The sequence below is a fragment of the Elgaria multicarinata genome, chromosome 7, assembly GCF_023053635.1.
Source record: "Elgaria multicarinata webbii isolate HBS135686 ecotype San Diego chromosome 7, rElgMul1.1.pri, whole genome shotgun sequence".
NCBI classification, from domain to species: domain Eukaryota; kingdom Metazoa; phylum Chordata; class Lepidosauria; order Squamata; family Anguidae; genus Elgaria; species Elgaria multicarinata.
Genome location: NC_086177.1, coordinates 52813643 through 52835823, shown reverse-complemented (window position 1 = coordinate 52835823; position 22181 = coordinate 52813643). Strand labels below are relative to the sequence as shown.

At 42.4% G+C, this 22181-nt stretch overlaps 1 protein-coding gene across 1 annotated transcript in view; it reads left to right on the top strand.

The window, feature by feature from the left end:
• The window catches only part of MTCL1 (microtubule crosslinking factor 1), a 123700-nt gene that overhangs the window by 96323 nt on the left and 5196 nt on the right, over positions 1-22181 (top strand). Inside the window, 3 exon segments of the mRNA XM_063130572.1 lie at positions 7111-7398; positions 10141-10172; positions 13665-15216. Coding sequence (XP_062986642.1) covers positions 7111-7398; positions 10141-10172; positions 13665-15216 — 1872 coding nt within the window.

Genomic DNA, 22181 nt, shown 5'->3' with positions numbered 1-22181 from the left:
CCTATTAATGAATGTGGTGCTTAGTTGTGCAAACACTGATAAACTACTGGCATTATATTACTAAAAATATAGCTATATATAGTCCCTTTCCCACATTCACACGAAGGGAATCTATACAGTTTAGGGAAAGTAGGCCATACTGCCGGCCCTACACCCTGCCATTGCATAGCTTATTCAGCCCATCCCCAGACATCCACATGTTGAGCATGGGTGTCTGCACTGGAGAAGCTTATGCATGTAGATCTCTCCATGAGTTGGAACCTTGTATGACCATGGGCATGGCTAGACGAGGGGGGTGGAGGGGGATGATCTCACGATACGATGATCGCAAGATCCTCCGCAACAGTCTACACATGGCTCGTTCCAGGAGGAAGAGGATGTCGCGCCCACCATTTTGGTTTTTGGTTTTAATTGAAAAAGAGCACAGGAGCGCTCCTACAAAAAAGTGAGGTTTTTTTTTTAAAAAAAGCATCAACCTCCCGCTCCCCCCACCCCACCCCCGATAGGAGCTCCCAAGGAGCTCCGCGCCCCATGCTCAGTTCCCGGCTCCTCGCAGTTACTCGCAAGGAGCCAGGACAAAACCAGGACAGTTGGCCACACGTCCCACAGGGCGATATCCTGGGGAAAGGGAGGGATCATCCCTCCTTGTTCCCAGGATCCCCTGTGCGTTATGTGGATGCATAGGGACGATCCCCGGGATATCGCCCCATCAAGACATGCCCCATGTCTTCCATGCTGCGGACAGCCGCACTCCGTATATGGACATCAGGGGCAGGATTGGGGAAGCCACACAAAGTTGAGAGCAGGGCCAGAAATGTGCCTGTACTTCCCCTGAAACCATTGTGTTATAGCAGATGCATCAGAGTAAAATGGGTTGTTTATATTTCAAACTTGTGATATTCATTCATTAAATTGCCTTCTTCAGATTTCTCCAGCAGTTATGGTATGAGTTCAGGGTTTTTTATGCCAAAAAATACAGGAAATAATGTAATGGCTTCAAATTTCATTATACTACATATGATTTCAGTGACAAAATTTGCTTACTAGCCCAGCCACTCTTGGAATTGGTTGTTAGGTTAGACAGAATTGAAAGAATAAGGTATATGTGCTCTACAATAGAGTATATTAGTGATCAAAATAGTTTCACGCTTGATCATAGCAATGGAAAAGGAAAGGTATATTTTCAACAGTTATCCCAAACTTCAGTCTATGCATTATTTAAAATATTAATGCTTTGACCGGGATGTTCCTGTCTTTCATAAATGAATGCTTAAGAAGGCTAATGTGCAATCTCCAAAGATTTCTATGAATAATTGCTAGTCCGTCATTTTATACATGAGCCATGCACTGTTTCTGTTCCTCAGAAAATGTTGTCTATACTGTGCTTTGCTGCGGAAATGCTTCTAAATACAGCTGAAAAGAATTTGCTGTGTCTTCTCAATCCAGTAAAATCGTTGCAAAGGCCTTATACTATATATGTACGTCGAAATATTGTTGAAGTGCCATATGTTTTGCTTTTAAAATCACATTTAAATTGCCTCCATATGTTTGCTTTTGAAATCACGTTTAAGTAGTTGAATCTCTGAATGGGTGCTGGGAAACAGTTTTGGCCTGGATGTGGGCAAACAAGCTGAGACATAATCCTGACAAGCAGGAGTACTGTAGGTATAGATACCGACCAATCTGGATAGAACAATGTTCTACACTGCAAGGCCCAAGGGCCACTGGTGGCTTCCGCCACCTCAAGGGCCTTTGCACTCTGCCTCTCTTTCATTCTCTCTGTCTTTCTGGTAGTTGCTCACTCTTAGCAGGGGCTCTCTAGCTTTGCCTTGTTATTTGATTTAGCAGTGGGCTGGCTGCTGTGATCTGAGCTTCAGAGGAGGCTTTGGGGGTGGGGTATCAGGAGACCTGCAGCTCGTCAGCTGTAAGTCGACTGATGGTGGGAGGAGAGGAGAATGCAGGAGCAGCCAGCCAATAAGTTGTTGTCAGAGAAAGGTTTCAGCACTGCCACGGGGCCTTGTAATTTGTAGATAAGATTTAATTAGAAGTAGTCTGGAAGGCTTTGGGCCTGTTCAGCCTCTGGAATGTCAGAATCTGTGTAAGTTGATCTCTGTCAGTGTTCTCAGAGCAGGGATTGCCCTACTCCCTGCAGCCACCTGCTTGCCTTGGCCTTGGCAGAGAAGCTGTCTATGAGAACTTGATAGGGAAAGGGTGGGGGTTTGCAGAAGGATCGCCCAGATTGCAGCATCATCTTGGTGGGCTGAGCAGTGCCACCCTGTTTGGACAAGGACATTGCTGAAAGGCCAAAAGCCCCTGTCTGTCAAGTGGTCTGGAAGAGGCCTACGTCTCCCTTTTTAAGCTGTTACAAAGACAAGGAGCCTTTGCTAGGAACAACTGGTCTGCATTCCCAGAAAACCTCCCTGCTTGGATCCATCATTCTTTGAGACTGGGGGCACTCTGCACACGGTCCCTCATTATTGGAACTTTGAATGACTAAGAACTTGCCATGAAAAGTACTGCAAGGCTTTTCATAGACTTGAACTCTTGTTCACTGTGGATTGTGTGTCTTTGTTTGTTGTCAGCTCAGTGTACCGGCAGACAGGGTTTGATCTGTGACACATGGGGTGCGTTTGGACAACACTTTAATCCATGGAGTGTGAATAGTCCACTCCATGAATGACTATTGTGTGTCACATTTGAGCGACACTTGAGCGCCAGGGACGTAGTGCTCTGTGGAGTAGAGTATTCACACTCCATTGAGTAGTTGTCTCTCCTCCCCTCACTGCTTACCTTATTGGAATGCTGCCATTCCATGGGGAGGGGCATAGTGGGGGAGAGACACAGCACACAGAGATGCGCCATGGCCATTGCTGGAGAAACGGCAGAGGTGATGCATTGATTCTACCTGTCAGTAGGTGGGATGCCTCCGCCGCTGCTTCTTTCTCTGGTGATGGCCACAGCGTGTCTTTTGCATTGTCTTTTGCAAAATTTGCAGTGGAGGCATCCCACCTCCTCACAAGAAGTGGAATCAATGCGCCATTCCTCTGGTGGGCACATCGCCTCCCCTGTCACTGGAGGCGATGCACCCGCTGGTTCTCGCTGTAGTGGCTGCAGAGGGACAGGCAATGGGGATGTTGCTTGGTGCTGATGCATCCTTCGCCAGCAAATGGATCCCTTGACCTGTCACATGAGGAGACCGCTTTGAAGCTTCTTGCTTCTGTGGTGGCCATGTGTGGAGGAACACATGCTGTGGCCACCACAGCCACTATAGAAGCAAGAGGCTGCGGAACAATCTCCTCGCATACCAGGGCACGTGATCTATCCACTGGCGAAGGACACATCAGCACCGAGCAACATAATCCCTTTCAAGGGATCACATGGCTCAGCGCCAACACGTCCTTCCCATCAGGGCCATAGCAAAAGGAAGTGGGTGGTTATAGCAATGCTGCCCCCTTCTCTGTTGCCATGGCCCTGACGGGGAAGAAGGGGTGCCATGCCAGCACAAGGATCTGTCCTGCAGCTGTGATGGGCAGGACAAATTCTTGCACCTCCCATCCCCATTTGCTACATGAGAAGGTGGACAGGACGTGGAAGCATCACTCTTGCCGCTGCCAAGTGGAATGAGAGACGCTTACGTGTCCCATGCCCTTCTCCTGTGGCAAATGGGGATGGGAGGCAGAAGAATCTGTTCTGCTCATCACAGCTGCAGGAAAGTTCTTTGAACCCCCCAGTCCGATATCGGTGAATGGATTTCTCCCACAGCTTGACATTACACATCAACCTGTGGCAGACATCCTTCGTCCCCTGCCCTACGATCCATTTAGGGATTGACTCAAAGGGATGGAAGGAGCTCTTTCCATCCCCTCGAGCCAATCTCCACACAGGTTGTTGAGGGGGGCTCAAGGGACATGCACGTCCCTGAGAACATTGGGGTGCTGCGACCAGTGGCACCCACCCAGGGACGGCATGTCCCCATCCCGGGAAGTGCATAGGGAGCCCCCGATCGCTCCACCCTACCAAGGGATGGCATGATCGGCAGCTCCCCAAGCGATTCCCAGGATGGCATTATTTCCTATGCCTATAGAGGCATACTGGGCAAGAGTATACTGCTTTTGCCTCATGACACTGCAAGCATGGGAAATAACCCATGGAGCCCATCACACAACACAATAATCAACAGTTGTGCAGATAGTCAACTCTGCACAACATAGGTTATCTCCGTTGGTTATTTCTCACAAATAACCAACCGTGGCATGGTTTTCCCCTGACAAATGACACATTAGTCAACAGAGGAGTATTTAAGCAATGGTTGCTTAAATAGTCCACTGTGACTAATGTGTTGTCTGAACTGAGCTATGGACTTTCTCTTCTGCCTGAATGTGTGTTGAGGAGTTTCCCATGCAAAAGCAGTGGCACAGAACTTCTTGCATCTGTGGGCTTACCCTTCCCCGGATCTTGTTTACGCCTTGACCATGTTGCCTGGAGTTACCAGCATATGATCCGAGGTTGGACTAGCTCTCTTTGGGTGGTTTGTTAGGCCTTTCAATAATCTGCTCCTTTGATTGCTTGAGGGATCATGTCAGGAGTCCTTCCCCTCCCTTGTCTGGGTTTGGAACCCATGTATAGATTGACCTTCCCTTGGGTTCAGAACTGTGTGGAGATGGCAACGGGAAAATCACATTGATGAGGATCTTGTCATGGTAGTGGTGATTAGCTTTTGACTGTTCTGGAAATTCTTGGCGCCTATAGCTACTGACCATCAGCTGTATGATTTCTGAAGTGTGTAATCACTAAGCTTTTGCCATGAGACTTCCTACAATAAAGAAGTCTCACTGATTTGGGTGTCCTGTGTCAGTTTGCCAGAATGTGTGCTTGCCTGAGGGACCGGGAAACCTGACAGCTATGGTGGAGGAGGGGCCCAAGAGGCAAAGAGCAACATGATTGATTAGCTGCCATGATGCCCTGCACAGCTGCTGGAGATGGAAGAGAAATGGAATGTGGAGGTGAAAGAGAGAGAGAAACAGGGAGAAAACATTGTGGACCTGTGCTGGGAGTGGCCTTGGCAGTGGCACCAGGAGTTCATGTGGCTCCTGCTTGGAAAAAATAGTGAAGATCACTGGGATAAAGACATCTGGTCTTACATGGAGTTGCACTCTCCATGAAGGAACAAGTGAGAAGTTTAGGAGTGCTCCCAGCACTAACTGGGAAGTTCAGGTGGTGGAGATGGCCAGCAGTAAGTTTTACCATCTTAGGCTGATGCGCCAAGTGTAACCCAATCTGGAAAGGGAGGATCTTGTCTTGGTTATTCCCGCTGTTCTGGATTACTATAATGCTGTAATACTACAATCGACTCCAACTAGTGCAAAATACAGATGCCCAGTTATTGGTGGGGCTGGGTGGTATGTTCATAGCATTTCAATACTGTGCTAACTGCATTGGCTGCCAGTGTGTTTCTGAACCCAATTTAAAGTGCTGTTTTGCATTATGTGTTATTCAGGGGCTCATCAGGCCCCTTCTTTACAAGAAGGCTCTGAAGACCTATTTGTTTCATTGACCTTTCCATAGTCTGTGGGCTACAAGTTTTATTGGTGTTATGTGTGTTTATAGCATTTTTATGGAAAATTGATTGATTGATTTTGTATTTTATTTGCTTTACATGTTTTGTATTGGTTTTATCTTGTACAATGTCTTGAGAGGGTTCTACCCCTAAAGGTGGCCTAAAAGTCATTTAAAATAAAATAAATTCTCCATCTATTGGGACACGTGTAGGGGCCGTAGCTCAGTGTGAAAGAGCACCTGCTTTGCAGGCAGAAGGTCCCAGGTTTGATCCCCAGCTTCTCCAGGTAGGACAAGGAAACAATCCTGCCCGAATCCCTCGAGAGCTGCTGCCAGTCAGTGTTAACAGTACTGGGCTAGATGGACCAATGGTCTAACTCAGTATAAGGCAGCTTCTTATGTTCCTATGTGACTGAGCTTTCCCAAACCCCAAAATGGGATGCATGACACCTCATCTTCCTTAGGAATAACAGTCATGTGAATATTTTCACTAAGCATCTTGGTACGTCTGCATGTATTTATGACATGCAAGTATGAAAAATCTAAAAAGAAGACCGTATTATTTCCCAAATGACTGAGCAGTCAAGAATAGGAATGGCTTTTTGCCAATACATATTCACAAAAGCATCTGTGCTGATAATCAGACAATCTCTTGTATAGCAGGAAACTTTCGGAGATTTGTACACCTCTAGTTCAATCGCTACTTAGCAATTGGCCAGACTGTTCCTTCTTTGGAAATAATTAGCATAACTTTCTGTATTTGAAGATATGCAGCATCTACAAGTAAAAAAAAGAAGACAAATCATTTGAAACATTTCAAAACAGAATCTAGAAGATAATAGCATAATAGATTTGTGTTTGCCATAATCCTTAACCATTTCCCTTTCTGTCTACTTTCACCATGATACAAGGAAAGAGAAATACACTCAAATTTATCAAGGAAAAAAAAAGAACATTTGGGATAATTGTAAAAATGTAATTTACACATGGAAGCATGCTGACCTACATTTTCAAGGCTTCTAAATATTCTCTTTCAAGTTCACTGCTACAGTGTTATCTCTTGAGATACAACATCAAACGTAATTTTGTACTGATTGTGACTGCAAGCTTTTAGGTTTTCAAATTAATTATTTCACTGCTATTTTTTTTTTTGTTTAATTATGAAGGTCAGCCTTTTGCTTTTCTAGTATATTTACTGATACGCACAAAACTTATTACCAAAACCTATAAAGGGTCCATATAGCTAAGACCAAAGTTAGGTTCTAAATGTGATTCAGCACATCTAATCCCTGCAAGCCATCCAACATCCATGTTAACCACAGTTTGACCCTATAGTAATATGCACAACAAATATGCACAGTCTTAAGTACTCGTGCAAAGTCCACCAAGTGGAAAAATACAGAACCCCCACCTAAGTTTTCCCCTGCATATGGCAAATAAAACATTAGGGCCAACATGGGGAAAGAAAGTGCAAAGACCTGAATATTTCATTTCTGTCATGAGCTGTGGACGTATATTCAGTTGTCTTTCATTTATGATTAATTTCATTTTCAGCTTCAGAAAGTACATCCACAAAGAGGAGACTCAAAAGAAATTAGCCTTCATTCATTTTCAAATCAAGGGAACCATCATGTGCCTCATCCAATGGGGTCAAGATCCTACTCCGATTCGGACACCATGCAATTTGAAGATCGATCACTGTCTAAACTGAAGGAAAGTGACAGGTGCACAGCCACAGAAAACCTCTTTCTGGATACATTGTCCCTTGATTCTCCGGATGATTCTGATGAAATACAACCTCAGAAATTGGAACGAGAAAGGTTCTTATCTTGTTCAAATGAGGTATGTCCCTCACCATTTATATTGTCAGAAATATTGTAATTCGTACTGCTGTTATTCTGTGAAAGAATGTTTTCTGAAGAAATACTGTAGGTGCAGTTTATAAAATTCAGTGGCGAAATTAGTCCAATCTTAGAGTTTGGCACCTTTTATGAACTGAAAGCAAAGGTGCATATAGTATACATAAATAACTAGTAACCAAAGCAGATAATATGGTTCAAGCATTACACCTTACACAAAATGGGAACATGAGCTCATGTTTTCCCATTTTGTTCACCAGGCAGTCTGTCCTACTGGACATCCATATGTGAGCTTAATGTTTTTATATTTACATATTTAAGTTATTTAAGTATTTACGCACCCCCTTTTCCAGTCGAAATGCTTTCACAAAATTATCTACAATATAGGTAAACTAGCATAAATACAATTTAAAAACAAAATATAAAAAAACTCAATTTCCTGAATTCCTTTTAGTTCTATGACTAAGGTTCTAGTATATAAATATGTTAGAAAGGTTTTGTAATTGAGGGGGAATCCTCATTCAGAGCAAAAATTTGGATAGATCATCTTCGAGATTGCCTGAAGGAGCATGGTGTAGTCCAGTTATGGTATAATTGTCATAATTCTGATATGCCATAATTGGCATCAGTAGCTACTTCTCCAATTGTTGTTTGTCTTGGATTTGAGGATGTAGCCACTTTTATTTTATTTATTTATTTATTTATTACATTTTTATACCGCCCAATAGCCGAAGCTCTCTGGGCGGTTCACAAAAATTTAAAACCATAATAAAACAACCAACAAGTTAAAAGCACAAATACAAAATACAGTATAAAAAGCACAACCAGGATAAAACCACACAGCAAAATTGATATAAGATTAAAATACAGAGTTAGAACAGTAAAATTTAAATTTAAGTTAAAATTAAGTGTTAAAATACTGAGAGAAGTATACTGAAAAATACTAAAGATGCCAGTCTTCAGCTGGCGACGAAAGGAGTACAGTGTAGGCGCCAGGCGGACCTCTCTGGGGAGCTTATCTCAGTATGTGGTCTAGGAGTACTTGACAAACCACTAAAACTGTCCTTGGAGAATACTGTAACCTACAGCCAGGACTGCATGTTCCATTTCACCCTTTTGTTGTGGGCTTGCAGCAAATGCCATTAGAAGAGAAAAAGAAGGTTTTGTGGGAAGCATCCATGCTGACAGACGCAGGCCCATGTTTGTAGATGGCAGCCTTCAAAGCTGTTATGTTTCCAGAGGTGATATTGACATAACCTGGGAGTCTCATCACAAGCACAGTCTGATTGCAATGCCAGTAGCCATTATGGCCTTTGTTTGGCCTACAAAACTCTGTGCTGGCAATGCCACCAGGCTTCAGGTCTCACTTGAACACCTTCATCACCTTCAAAGGCATAGTTCTCAAAGTCCCAAGAGCAGTCAATGAGGATTTGTTGAGACAGAGAGATGAACTACTCAGTCTTGAGGAATAGAGCTCCTTCAATAGTTTTGGAGGTATGAAAAGCACTACTTTGAGGTAATACACCTTGTTACTATGGGAGTCATCCCTGGGCCTACCACAAGTAAAAAAGGGATCAGTTAGTTCACTAAATGAGCAAAGCTTTCTATATACTTAAGGTACTTTCTTCTCTTCTGCATTAGTGCTGTCAAATACCCAGATGTGTAAATTTCCTCACACTTTGTGTGGGCTTCCAAATGTAATGAAATGTGACTCTAAGCCACAAAGTGTTCATGCACAGAAGGAAAAAGGGAAAGGTGTATTGTAGCAGCATGCACTTGCATGAAACAATGTTGGAGATAGAGTAGGGGGCCCACTAAAACATGCTAACCCAGGGCTAATCATGGCCTTGATCCAGCACCAAACACATGTTGGGTTTTTCATAAAGTAACTCTATTCAAACGTTATGCTCACATGTTTCTGTTCTGACTTAATCTCACTCCCTCACCAGGTGTAATGAGAAGATAGGGGAGAGAGTATTCCTTGAGCCAGCCCTCAGTATTAGCATTTGTTATGGACCTCTTATATTTTTGTCAGTCTATAAATGTGCATATTTTACTAGATCTCTAAACAGTTTTTGTTTTAATTCTGCAGTAAATTCTTTCAATAAAGCTGGTCATGGGAATTATCATAGGTTGTGGGGGGGAAAGTGTTCCACTGACAATGCTAGATGTTGTGGTGAATATTTATGGTATTCCACATATGAAGAAAGTCTGCCCACACATTTAATAGCAATTTTTATTAATTTCAGCTGCTGCCAGTTATGAAAGTCTAGTGAATTTATAATGAAATAATGTGTCAAAAGAGTAGATTTTTATTTCTGATCTCAGCATTGCAAGGTCACTAATATCAAAGAGAATAGTGTAGAAAAACAACTTCACACATGCAATTATGTTTTGTGTTATGTAGTGGTGATCTTTCTGATCACATCATTATAACTAACACATATTTAGAGCAATGAGTTAGAGAATTACTTCATATCTTAGTAATGCAAGGGAGACTTACTTATACTAACTAATTGAATGGGAATGATTTATACACATGCTTATCAGGAAAGAATTCCATCTTAATTACCCAAACATGCGGGGGGGTGGGGGGAGTCAGATGTGTTCTTCAAAGGATTTGAAAGGATTGGAGAAATTACACAAACTTAATGCAAATACAGCCCACTGGCAAAGGACATGGGCATATATGCAAGCTCAAAATTAAGTTTTATTTTACTTCCAGGAAGAAGAAATGCACAAGGGAAATCTTCAAAGGTGAGTAAGGGAGATTATACAAAGGGTATGTTAACACACTTACTCTAAATTGGTTTCTAAGACCTTGAAACCATATGCTAGAGGCTTAGTTCTATTTGAAAACTGCTCTTATTAGAATCTTGCCATGATAGCTGGTTTGGCCCATAGCTCACATACAGACGTCTGTAGCTCTCTATGTGTCCACGGAATCTGCAGGTCTGGAACAGCGATCACAACTGAGGTTCATAGGGGCAGGAGGCTTTCGCCTCTCCCATCCCCCCGCGACACTAAAGCAGCTGAGATCACCACTTTGGTGGCAGGATAGTAGCAATCCCAATTGGGGTCTCTCAAGCAGGGAAAACAGCCTAGCAGCCCCAAAGAGACTATTCCCTGTGTGTTTGTGCACATGGGCACCCACGAGCCACCCCCAGTCCTCCAACCGACACTGGAGCCAAAAAAACCCTTGGAGCCAAAAAAATTGTAAACACTTGGTTTAAATAAAACATTTATACCATATTTTTCCAGAACTTAAAGTTACTCACAAGCATTTTTAAAAATGCATCTTCTGACATAGACCTACCCGTACGCTACGTTCAGCATGTAAGGTCCTCCTCCAGGTGCCTCCTCCGAGGGAAGCTTAGAGGATAGCAACAAGGGAGGGGGCCTTTTCTGTGGTGGCCTCCCAATTATGGAACATTACAATCTGCCTGCCTGGCACCCACAATGTTATCTTTCCAATGCCAGGTCAAGGCTTTTCTTTTCTCCCAGGCATTTGACAGCATATGTTGAGTTTTAACTGACTCCAGAACTAGCTTTGGGCTGGCAGATTCTTTAAAAAATGTTTTAAATATTAGCTGTTTTTACAGTTTTGAATTTTGTATATTGATTTTTAATCTTTTAATCTTTGTAAACTATGGGGCAGTATATAAATGTCATCATCATTATCATTAGGGGTGTGCACGGACCCCCCACTCCGCTTCACTTTCAGATCCGCCATTTTCGGATCGGGCCACTCCGCCTCGCCCCCACTCCGCCTGTGCCCACTCAGCTCCGCTTGGAGCTCCGGATCCGGATCGGAGCTCCGTTCCCCCCCCCATAGGGGGGGTTACCGGGCCCTGCCGCCATCGCCGCCCATGCGGCGACGGCGGCAGAGCCCGGTAAGGGACCAAGGGAGAGGGGGACCTTACCTGCCTCCGTCCGTGGTCCGTCACCGCTGACGGACCGCGGACGGAAGCAGGTAAGGGAGAGGAGGGCGGGGGAGTTACCGGGCCCTGCCGCTGTTGCCGCATGGGCGACAGCGACAGCGGCAGGGCCCGATAAACCCCACTTACCTTTCCGGCGGAGCTCTGGATCGAGGCAAAGGATCCGCCTTCACCTCGATCCTCTCCGCCACGCTCCGCTGGCCCCCCAATCCTCTTCGCCCCGCCTTAAGGGCAGGCGAAGCCCCCCGCTCCACTCCTGCTTCTCCGGTCTGATTAGAAGCGGAGCACATCCCTAATTATCATCCACTATTTAAAACAAACAACAAAAGACTAGCTGGTTGCAGTCTGCTATTACCTACTAGCCAAAGAGCCTTTGAGCCTTTGATATATGGTTCACCTGAAGATGGAATTCACTCAACCCAGATATTTCTCTTTGTTTCTGCTGCTTCACTTTTAAAAGTGCCTGGGGACTTTTTAATTTTTCTGGTGTTTTGTGGAGATCCATTTTTGGATCCCCTCCCACTTTTTCCCTTTTATAAAAATAGGAATGGAATAGCCTTTGATGTAGTTCTATTATGTTAAAGGTATTATTTTTATGTGGAGTGCCCTACACATCGATTTTAGGCCTCTAATAATATCATATGACTGCATCAATTATTGGTTTGTTTTAATATAATGGTAGTGATATTATTATTATTATTATTATTATTATTATTATTATTATTTATTTATATAGCACCATCGGTGTACATGGTGCTGTACAGAGTAAAACAGTAAATAGCAAGACCCTGCCGCATAGTGTTGATGTTTTTGCTTCCTTGATATTTTAAAGTGAATTCTCCTGATGTGAGTAGATCCAGGGATTGCTTTCTGTTAGGGTGACCATATGAAAAGGAGGACAGGGCTCCTGTATCTTTAACAGTTTTATTGAAAAGGAAATTTCAGCAGTTGTCATTTGTATAAATGGGGAACCTGATGAAATTTCCTCTTCATCACAACAGTTAAAGCTGCAGGTGCCCTGCCCTCTTTTAAATCTGGTCACTCTAGTATAGCTCCTGCACCTTTAACTGTTGTGATGAAGAGGGAATTTCACCAGGTTTTCCATATATACAAATGACGCCTGCTGAAATTCCTTTTTCTATGCAACTGTTAAAGATACAGGAGCCCTGTCCTCCTTTTCATGTGATCACCCTACTTTCTGTACCAAGACAAAATGACATATCCTCCATAGAAATTTCTCAATTCTGAGGGACCTGTGTAGAAGACAAGTGTGTAAATATGTCTCATTCCTAATTACAACAAAAAGTGCTGTAGCACCTTATAGACTAACAAATTTATTACGGCATAAGCTTTCATTGGCTATGCCATATGCCATAATTAATTCGTTCTTTTTTAAAGTGCTACAATGTTGTTTTTCTTGCAACATGGCCATCCGTCTGCAAATTGTTATGTTCTTAATGGACTTTTAACAACCCTGCCATTCATCACATTTCCCCTGTCTTAAAACAATACTCAATTCCTCTTCTGTCACAACTTTGCTGTCCACCCCTCCCCCCTTAAAGCATGACACATTTTATGGTTAACATAATTTTGAATCCTTTTTTCGGCCATCTATTTGATAAAATTAGTAAAAAAAGAATTTTTAAAATATTTTATTTATTTATTACATATTTATACTGCCCAACAGCTGAGGCTCTCTGGGCAGTTAACAATTAAAACCATGGTATACAAACATCAAGATTTTAAATTTTTAAAAAATGTCATATAAACCAGAATAAGTTATAGTTCAGGGAAAGCTTGTCTTAAAAGATATATTTTCAGGAGGCGTTACAAGGATATTACATTTTCCTCCTCCCGAACTGCATGAGGGAGGGTTTTCCAGAGGGTGGGTGCCGCTACAGAGAAGGCCCGCTGCTGAGGTTCTTTGTGGAGACATTCTGTTGGTTTCGGAAGGGCCAGCAGGACCTCCTCTGATGATCATAGCTGTCATTTGGGTGTATATAAGAGAAGGCAGTCTGCTAGGTATCCTGGTCCCACGTTGTTTAGGGCTTTATAGGATAATTACATAACCTTGTACGTGGCTCAGTAGCTAGAGGGAGATGGTTTCATCATATCTACAGTCAGAAAACCAGTAGCGATGCCTTCTAAAAATGGACTTTACATTTGTAAATTGTCAAACTTGAAACTGGAACAGCAATTAACTATTCCAACAGCTAAAACAGCAGTGTCTTTAGCAGAATTTGCAATTGTATTAATAATGCTTAGATTCATTTCATTCAATTAATGTAATATTACATCTTTCCTTCTTCAGGGCAATGTCAGTTTCCTCTATGTCAGAGTTCAAGCGCTTGATGGACATTTCACCTTTTCTTCCCGTAAAGACTCTGCCCTCTTCTAGCAGCAAGGAGGATATTACACCTCCATTATCCCCTGATGATCTGAAATACATTGAAGAATTCAACAAAAATTGGGATTATAGCACTAGTAGAAATCATGGTGGAGCTGTAGAAAGGTCGGCAGATACATGGGCAGAGAGGACAGAGATTGGGAAGGCGGGGAATAATTCAGTTCCAGATCCATTCCAGCCATCTTCATGGTACCTCACCACCAGTGTTACTATGACCACCAATACCATAACCAGCCCTGACCACTGCCAAAAACAGCCACTGAGGAGTCATGTTACAGAAAAAATGGGAGTTAGGGTTTTTCATAGTCCACCAGTTGTCCGCAGGTTTGATAACTCCATGGTAGCTGGCAATGAAGGGAGAAGTCAACCTGAGCCAGACTTTCTGTTTCCTGTGACCAAAGCTAAGGGAAATGTGGGTGAGACAAGAGGTGCTTCTTCAGAAGTGTTTGGACGATGGTCATGTGACCTCTCCAAACATCACAATGATTTCCTAGAAACTAGTCTTCATCCCATTGAGCGTCCGATTTGCACTACTGTGGGCTTTGCCTCATCCTTGCACAGCCTGGAGATGTCCAAAAACATGAGTGATGACATGAAGGAGGTAGCTTATTCCGTTAGAAATGCAATACGTCCAAACTCAACAGAGTTGCAGTTCAAAGACACAGCTTGTCAGACTAACGGAGTGAGAACTATGGGGACACAGACCACTCAAACCATCAGTGTGGGCTTGCAGACAGAAACTTTGCGCAGTATCACCAGCAGCCCACACAAGTGTCTGACACCAAAGGGAGTCTCTACACCTGTGTCGTCACCATCAAGAAGCTTAAGAAGCAGGCAGATGGCTCCTGCTATTGAAAAGGTCCAGGCCAAATTTGAACGCACATGTTGCTCTCCCAAATATGGCTCCCCAAAATTACAGAAGAAAGCCTTTTCCAAAACAGAGCAGCCAAATAACCGGACATTACCAAGCACACCTCAAAAAGGGTTCAGTGAATCTGCTTGGGCCCGATCCACCACTACAAGGGAGAGCCCAGTTCACACCACTATCAATGATGGCCTCTCCAGTTTATTCAATATCATCGACCATACCCCTGTGGTTCATGATCCTCTCCAAAAATGCTCCAGGTCCAGCAGCCGATCGAGGTCTGCAGAACCCAGGTCAGAAGTGGGGCCTATGCAAGACATGTGCACAAGTATTCGTGGCAGGTCACCCAGTCCCCTCCGTTTTAGCACGGAGCCACAAAAGGATGAAGGAGCTGAGATAACAAGTATCAGGCAGGACTTATCTGCTCCTCCAGGATACACCCTTACTGAAAATGCTGCCAGAATCCTGAACAGGAAACTAATGGAACATGCCTTAAAGGAGGAAAAAAGGCTAGCTTCACACAGCCCTCCCAGTCTTAGCAATGAGAACAGCACAGAAGAAATTGTCAAAGCTGAACCAGGATCCATTGAGGTAATAAGTTTTATCCATATATAGTACACATTTTCATATGATTAATTGTGTTGGTGAAATCTCATTAAAATATATGTACAAACTCCTTCGAATCGAAATGAAATTGATTGTATAATCTATGCTTGTTAGAGGCTGTGCATTTTGGAAGAACTTTAACACACTTGCACCCACACACCTTTTGTGAGTCATGGCATTTGTATATAATAGTGATAAATAATAAAGGAGGATTCTGGAGTCCTAAAGTTAATGCACATTACTCGTGAATCAAACCACGAGACGTCCCATCTCCAGTGAGGTTTCATTCTGTTATATCTGAAATATAACAAATATATGGTAAACTTTAAACAGGAAGTCATGACTATAATTTTTAACATCAATCAGTAGAATCTAAAGCACGTTTGCTCAGAAGTAAATGAGCAAGTAAAAGAAGGATACATTGGACTCTTCTTCCTGACAGGTTAAGGTGAAATCGTCACTGCAGATTCCAGACCCCTAAAAGGGGATTGAGAGGAAAGTGCTGTGTTGTTCTAGATGATGGATTCTTTAAAAGTTTGAATTTCATAGTCAAACACACAGTTGTCGTTAGTGCTGTGGAGTATATTAATTTAACCACACAATTATTTCCTAACACTAACTGTTGCTTTCAAATTCACATGCTGGATGGAGAAAACTTTCATCAGGGATTCTTTGTTTGGTCTGAAAAGATTCAAAGGCTTAGGGAAGAATACAGTGTACATAATGTATTCCAGCACTATGCATTAAAACTCTAAATGCTTTTCTAGTATATCTTGGAAACCGTCAAGGTATCCCACTGTCTCCATAATTAGGCTGATCCACTATTCAACTGCTTTTTGGGCTGCTCCATATGTGGCATTTTCCTGAAAAGTACATATGCACCGTCAGATGTGCAAGTTGTAAGCTTAGTAGCACAATGGACATCTGATTTTCACCCATGGCAACATACATGGTTATACAATGTTTCCCTCATGTGATAATTATTTGCCCAGTGCCATGTGTAAAGTTCATCCTTAGGTAGGATCCCCCCCCCCCTCCAACGCCCCTTCCAATATCCATAATGGCCCTGTGGATAAGAATAGGCTTCAATATGGATTCAAATTCCAGCTTAGTTGTGAACTCACATGGGGACATTTCATAGCAATTCATGTTACTCTTGAATAAGTGTAATATTTGCATTAAATATACTAAAAACTCTTGTTTTTGAGGCAGGGGGTGTTAATCCTCATTAGAACAGCCATTTAAAGTTCACTATTTTGTTGCAACATTAATTTTCAAAACTGATAACTTTTAAAGGACACAGATTTTAACATCTCTAATACAAAGTGAGAATTCTGATCTGTTAATGACGTTTTGTGCAGAAGGTCACATCGTAGCAAAAATGTTCCATGAACATTTATTCCAAATTGTCACAAATAGGGAGAACGAAGCATTGCCAGTCATGTAATTAACACAGGATGCTTGCAGATGAGGCATTTTACTGTGCAATCACGCTGCTTCAGCCACAGAATTTTATGGGAGGTCCAGACAACACCATCATCCATTTGTATTTTTCCTGTGTTTTCCCACAGCATCTTCCATCTTTTTTCTTACCAGAAAAAAAAATCTGTTAAGGAAAAAAAAGTCAGAATAGCTGCACAATGGCTTTTGAGTGTTAGCCTGGAATCACCCATAGTAACTCATAAAGATCACCTTTATGAGTAGATCTTTTCAAGATGGCAGCTATTTCACATCAACAGACTTACAATTGATCTGAAATGCATGTCTACTAAGAAGTAAGTCCCACTGAGTTCAGTGAGATTTATTCCCAGGTAAGTGTATATAGGATTGCAGCCTCATATTACTTCAATATTGCTTGAGTTCATTTCTGGAGCTACACAAAATGACCCTGAGCTGCCTTGAGCAAGACACTCTTTCAGCCTTGTTTCTTTACCACTTTGGCTTAAAGAGGAAATTGCAAGAATTACATTAACTGAACTCAAATAGAACTCTTACAGTATAATCCTATACTTGTCTTTTCAGAAGTAAGCCCCATTGAGTTCAATAGGGCTTATTGTCAGGTAAATGGTTCTAGTATCCTAAATGTTCCACAGATATGTACATTTCTAAGAGGGATGGTAAACTTTGAAAAGTTTAACCAAAGGGGGAACTTCTAAATGTAGTATATGATAAGGATTTATGGAATGATCATTTATAGCAAATAAGCTTAGGAAGTGACTTTGCTATGGCTTCCATTCAGATTACCTTGTTCAACATTTTTGCTCAAGTTTGGTGGCTAAGCTGCACCTAAAATGGCATGGTGTGCAAAGTAAAACATCATGTCAGTAATGCTACTTCCTTGATTCTGGCAGTGGGAATTCCTTGCTATCGCTTCCTAATCAGCAGTCTAGTCATAGCGAAGGAAGATTTTGTTTCTGCTCTGCTGGCATGATGCCTTACTGATTTTGAATACCTGCATGGAATGCCAGTTAGAAGCTTGTTGCTATTTCATTTGTGCTTCTTACTATTGTTTTCTTCAAATAATCCAGTTGGATACTTTCTGTGAGACTTGCTAAAATGTTGATTACTCGTGTGTATATGCATGCGTATGTGCACTGTGTATACACACATGAAATGCATAATTTGTTTTAACCTGTCCCAACAGATATATACTAAATTCATATATACAAGATTCAATTTTAAGAATGCCTGATCTGTCATTTTACTAAACTTCTGAGTAGTATATCATATGCACTAAAACCCTTCTGTCTGGTCAGACAGGGTGGGGTGGGGGAACACCAATTCCCCACCCTTGAGCTAGCGAAAACTTTGCATACATCACCAATTACAATATTTTTAAGAGACTGGGAAAGAGAAGACCTGCTGAAGGAAATCCAGCAGGCCACAGTATCTGTCAAGAAAGCTAGCTGCTGTGTTGTTCTTCCCTTCATATTTTGTTCAAGTAACATAGTACTTGTGACCTATTGCATTCTCCACCAGCATTCTCCACATGTAGGTATGGTTGGGCACATGCAAAGAGCCCACAGCCCAGTAGTGGCCAGGCTCTCTGGATTTACTCCTCCTCTTCGCCATTGCAACCTGCTTGTTCACCTGTCTTTCACTCTGGCTCATACTACAGTGGTGTTGAGAAAGAGGAGCTGTAGATGCTATTGCCTACTTGCTCACTGGCTCTCTCTCTCTCTAGAAATAATGAGAAAGAGGATGAGGAGCAATACCAGCTGTTGACAATGGTGGTGAGAAAATAGTGAAGGAGGGGCCCCATTGAAGATGTCTTGCCCAAGGGCCCTAAAAAACCTGGAGCTTGCACTGCTCTCCACTGACAGTTTCCACTGACCACAGGAATAACAGACAGCATTAAAAATGCCTTCTTTGCCTTACTTCCTGTATCACTCCTTCCTGAATTCAGCTAAGAGGCAAAGACAAATATCAAATTCATACCTTCTAGATTCAATTTGCCACCCAGTGTTTCCTGTTCTAGCAATATTGAGCCATTCCTGGTCTTAAATATATATATTTCTCATTGGAAATTAGTTATCCTGAGGTTAGTTATTAGCTTTCTCATTGGAAATTAGTTATTCTGAGGTTGCTATAGATTTGGACAGATGGCATTCATTGTTATAAATTAATCGTACTCTGAAGGCCATACCCACACATGAAACAATGCTAAATTGGGGGGTGTATCCCATTTGCTTTCTCAATGTGATGTCAGCAGTTTGCTTCCTCCTTCACATAGCTTCTCCAATAAAGGCTGAAACAAAATAAATTCTAATAAATGAAATCTGGAGAGCTCTTCAATGCTGATTACCAATCTCTGGCTTAAATATTATTTCCAACTACTTCCTCTCTTTTTTTCCTTTGTCTGTCTATGTCCAGAACCAAACTGTCTTACTAACTGCCCCCTGGGGACCCTAACCCTGCCTGCCTCACTGCTGTAAGTCCTTTCTACCTTTGTTTCCAGAAATCTTTACTTTAAAAAAACAACACTTTTAGTTGGTGGAAAAATGTAAACTGGAGAAACAACAGCATCCTTGTGGTTGGCATGAACTGACAGGGGTTTTAATTAAATTAGGATGCATCTAACCCCTAGATAATTCTGTTTCTGATATATTTCCCATTGAACTTGATTCATATAGTCACTCTCAAATCATTGAAGCTAATATGTTTATTCTTAAACTAGGTTCATCCCATAGGACTCAGCTGAACCAAATTGGTTTCGGTGCATATTTACTAGGAGGGGATCTACACGTCGTACTGAAGGCGCTTGCGTGCGCCTCCAGTGCGCCCCGGAAACGATCGTGTAGATCCTTGCTGGTAAGAGACGGAGGAAGAGGTGGAGGAAGAGGCGGCTGGGGAATCCGGCTGCGTCCTTGCCACCGCCGCTGCCCACCACCCCGCCGGCCTCCTGCTGCCGGGGAAAGAGCCACCCGGGTCAGAGAGCTCTCCGCCTCTTCCTCCGCCTCTTACCAGCCAGGATCTACACGATCGTTTCCAGGGCGCACTGGAGGCGCACGCAAGCGCCTTCAGTACGACGTGTAGATCCCCTCCAGGTTTAGGGTTGTGCCCATAATGGCCATAGTGCGGTTTTAAAGGTGGGGGTTTCTTTTAGTCTTTGTCATTCTACATTTCCCCATAATTTCTTGCACCCACTAACATAATTTTGCAGTTTTGAGATCAACAGGGCAGTGTCAGCTGCTTTTGTTCACTTGTCAGGATTAGGATAATGCTTGAGCTACAGCAGCACAATTTATTCTTGTGGCAATTTAGGCTCATCCACAAGATCAGGTCAGTAAAAGCTCCAGAAGTCAAGTGGCTGAAAGTAAAATGGCAGGAATCAGCATTTCCATATATATGCCCAGTATTTACAGAACTAAGGATGCATTCAGTCTTTCAGAACTAAGGATGCATTCAGTCATGGGGTGGTTGCCATTACAGCATGAGTCATTGCAAAAAATTTAATTGCATGGTGATTTCCCCTTTCTCATCTCAGATAGGAAATAAGAAGAAAGCTCCACAGAATGAGATGATTATGTCATTGTCTGAATCCTTCCTAAGGGTGTGTAAAACAATATACATAATTTGAGAGGTGGGGCTGCTGGGGAAACACACTTATTGTGTTCAAACATACAAGCCTCTCGGCAGGTTCAAACACAGGGGAAAGCAATTCTGTGTCTTTGTAGCAAAATCCAGCTATGCAGAGCACTGATTGGTTGGGAGTGGTGATATCATGAGCTTTTCCCTCCCAGGGTTTTTTGTCTATTGTAAAAGGGATTCCACTTTATGAACAAGAGGGGGAAACAGGCACTGCAGCCTTAAGTATGTTTACTCACAGTTAAATCATATTGAGTTCAATGGGAACTATGCCCTAAGATTGCAGCCTAAATGTAAATACAGTACTTTAAAATTATAAAGTAGGCATATAGCTAGGGTGGCCATATGGAAAGGAGGTCGGGGTCCTGTATCTTTAACAGTTGTATAGAAAAGGGAATTTCAGCAGGTGTCATTTGTACGCATACAGCACCTGGTGAAATTCCCTCTTCATCACAACAGTTAAAGCTGAAGGAGCCCTGCTCTCTTGACCAGATACAAAAAAAAAGCTTTAGCTGTTGTAAGAAAAAGGGAATTTCACCAGGTGCTGCATGCATACAAATGACACCTGCTGAAATTTCCTTTTCTATACAACTGTTAAAGATACAAGAGCCCTGTCCTCCTTTCCATATGGTCACCCTAATATAGCATGCCTGATGTAAGCAGGAGTAGCAAGAGCAATGACTGAATCAGTGTTCTGTCAAGTGCATTGTGAGTGTGGGAAGATGGGTTCCCACTGTGGGAAGAAATGTTGTGGTGTTTCCTGTTTATATTCCCTAAGAAGCATTTAACTGTTTGTCATGATCCAGATGAAACCACTCAGTGCTTTATGGAATTAATCCCATGGGTGTAGAAGAAGCAGATGCAACAGTTGAAATGTTGAACCTTGTGTTGTAGTTTGTATGTGTTGTTTAAATCAAGCAGCAAAGAAAGAAAAAGGAAGGTAATTTTATCCTTTCTATAACAGTTCCATACAAGTCGCCAGGGTGGGTGGGTATTGTTTCCTTCTCCAAAAGTATTATTTGATTTTGTCCTTTGAAAGCGTAATATTTTCTCACCCACTCCACACACTTGTGAGAAAGTTAGCCTATAAGTAAATAATATAAACCAGTATAATAATAGCGTAAACCAGGTGCAATCCAGGTTTATACAGAAGGCATGTTTGTCACATGTGTATAATTCTCAGTTAACACTATAAAAGTGTGTTGTGAAACATGCAATGAACACATTGAGGAGCCACAGTCGATTGTGTCTCCCTTATGCGTGTCCCTACGTGTATCCCTACTGCACTTGCTTCATAAGTGATTTCCCCCAGGAAACACACAATAAACATACTGTCTACACTTTGAATCAGCCTTCTGTGCATTAAAGGGCAGCCTAAACTCTGCTGTAGGGATCCCATGCTCACTACGTCTTGCAATGCTATGCGTACCTGTTAAATTCAATGCATTGGAGCATCTAATTTAAGTTCTCCCCTGTAAGAGACACAGTAAGCAGCAGAATGAGACCTGATTGTATATGACAAAAAGTTACCAGGTGTTAACCACTGAAAAAAGGCATTATCTAATTGAAGGTACAATATAATTGAAGCACACTGTGTGAACTGCAGAAAAAAAAATGGGGGCCTTATTCTGCCTTTCTGTTAAAGCTGAGATAGAACGTTGATTGAAATAGGAGAAAGGCCACTGAAAAACAAATAAATAAATGTGGCTATAAGGATAGCCCTCAGAGTAACCATAACAGAATCAAGCTGCAACTTTCATTTAAGTCTGGAAAAACACTGTCTCAGTCCATCGTTCCATATGGCAGCTGCCTGGAATTTCTGCTACTAAATTTCCACACAGTGGCAGTTTTAACGTATGACA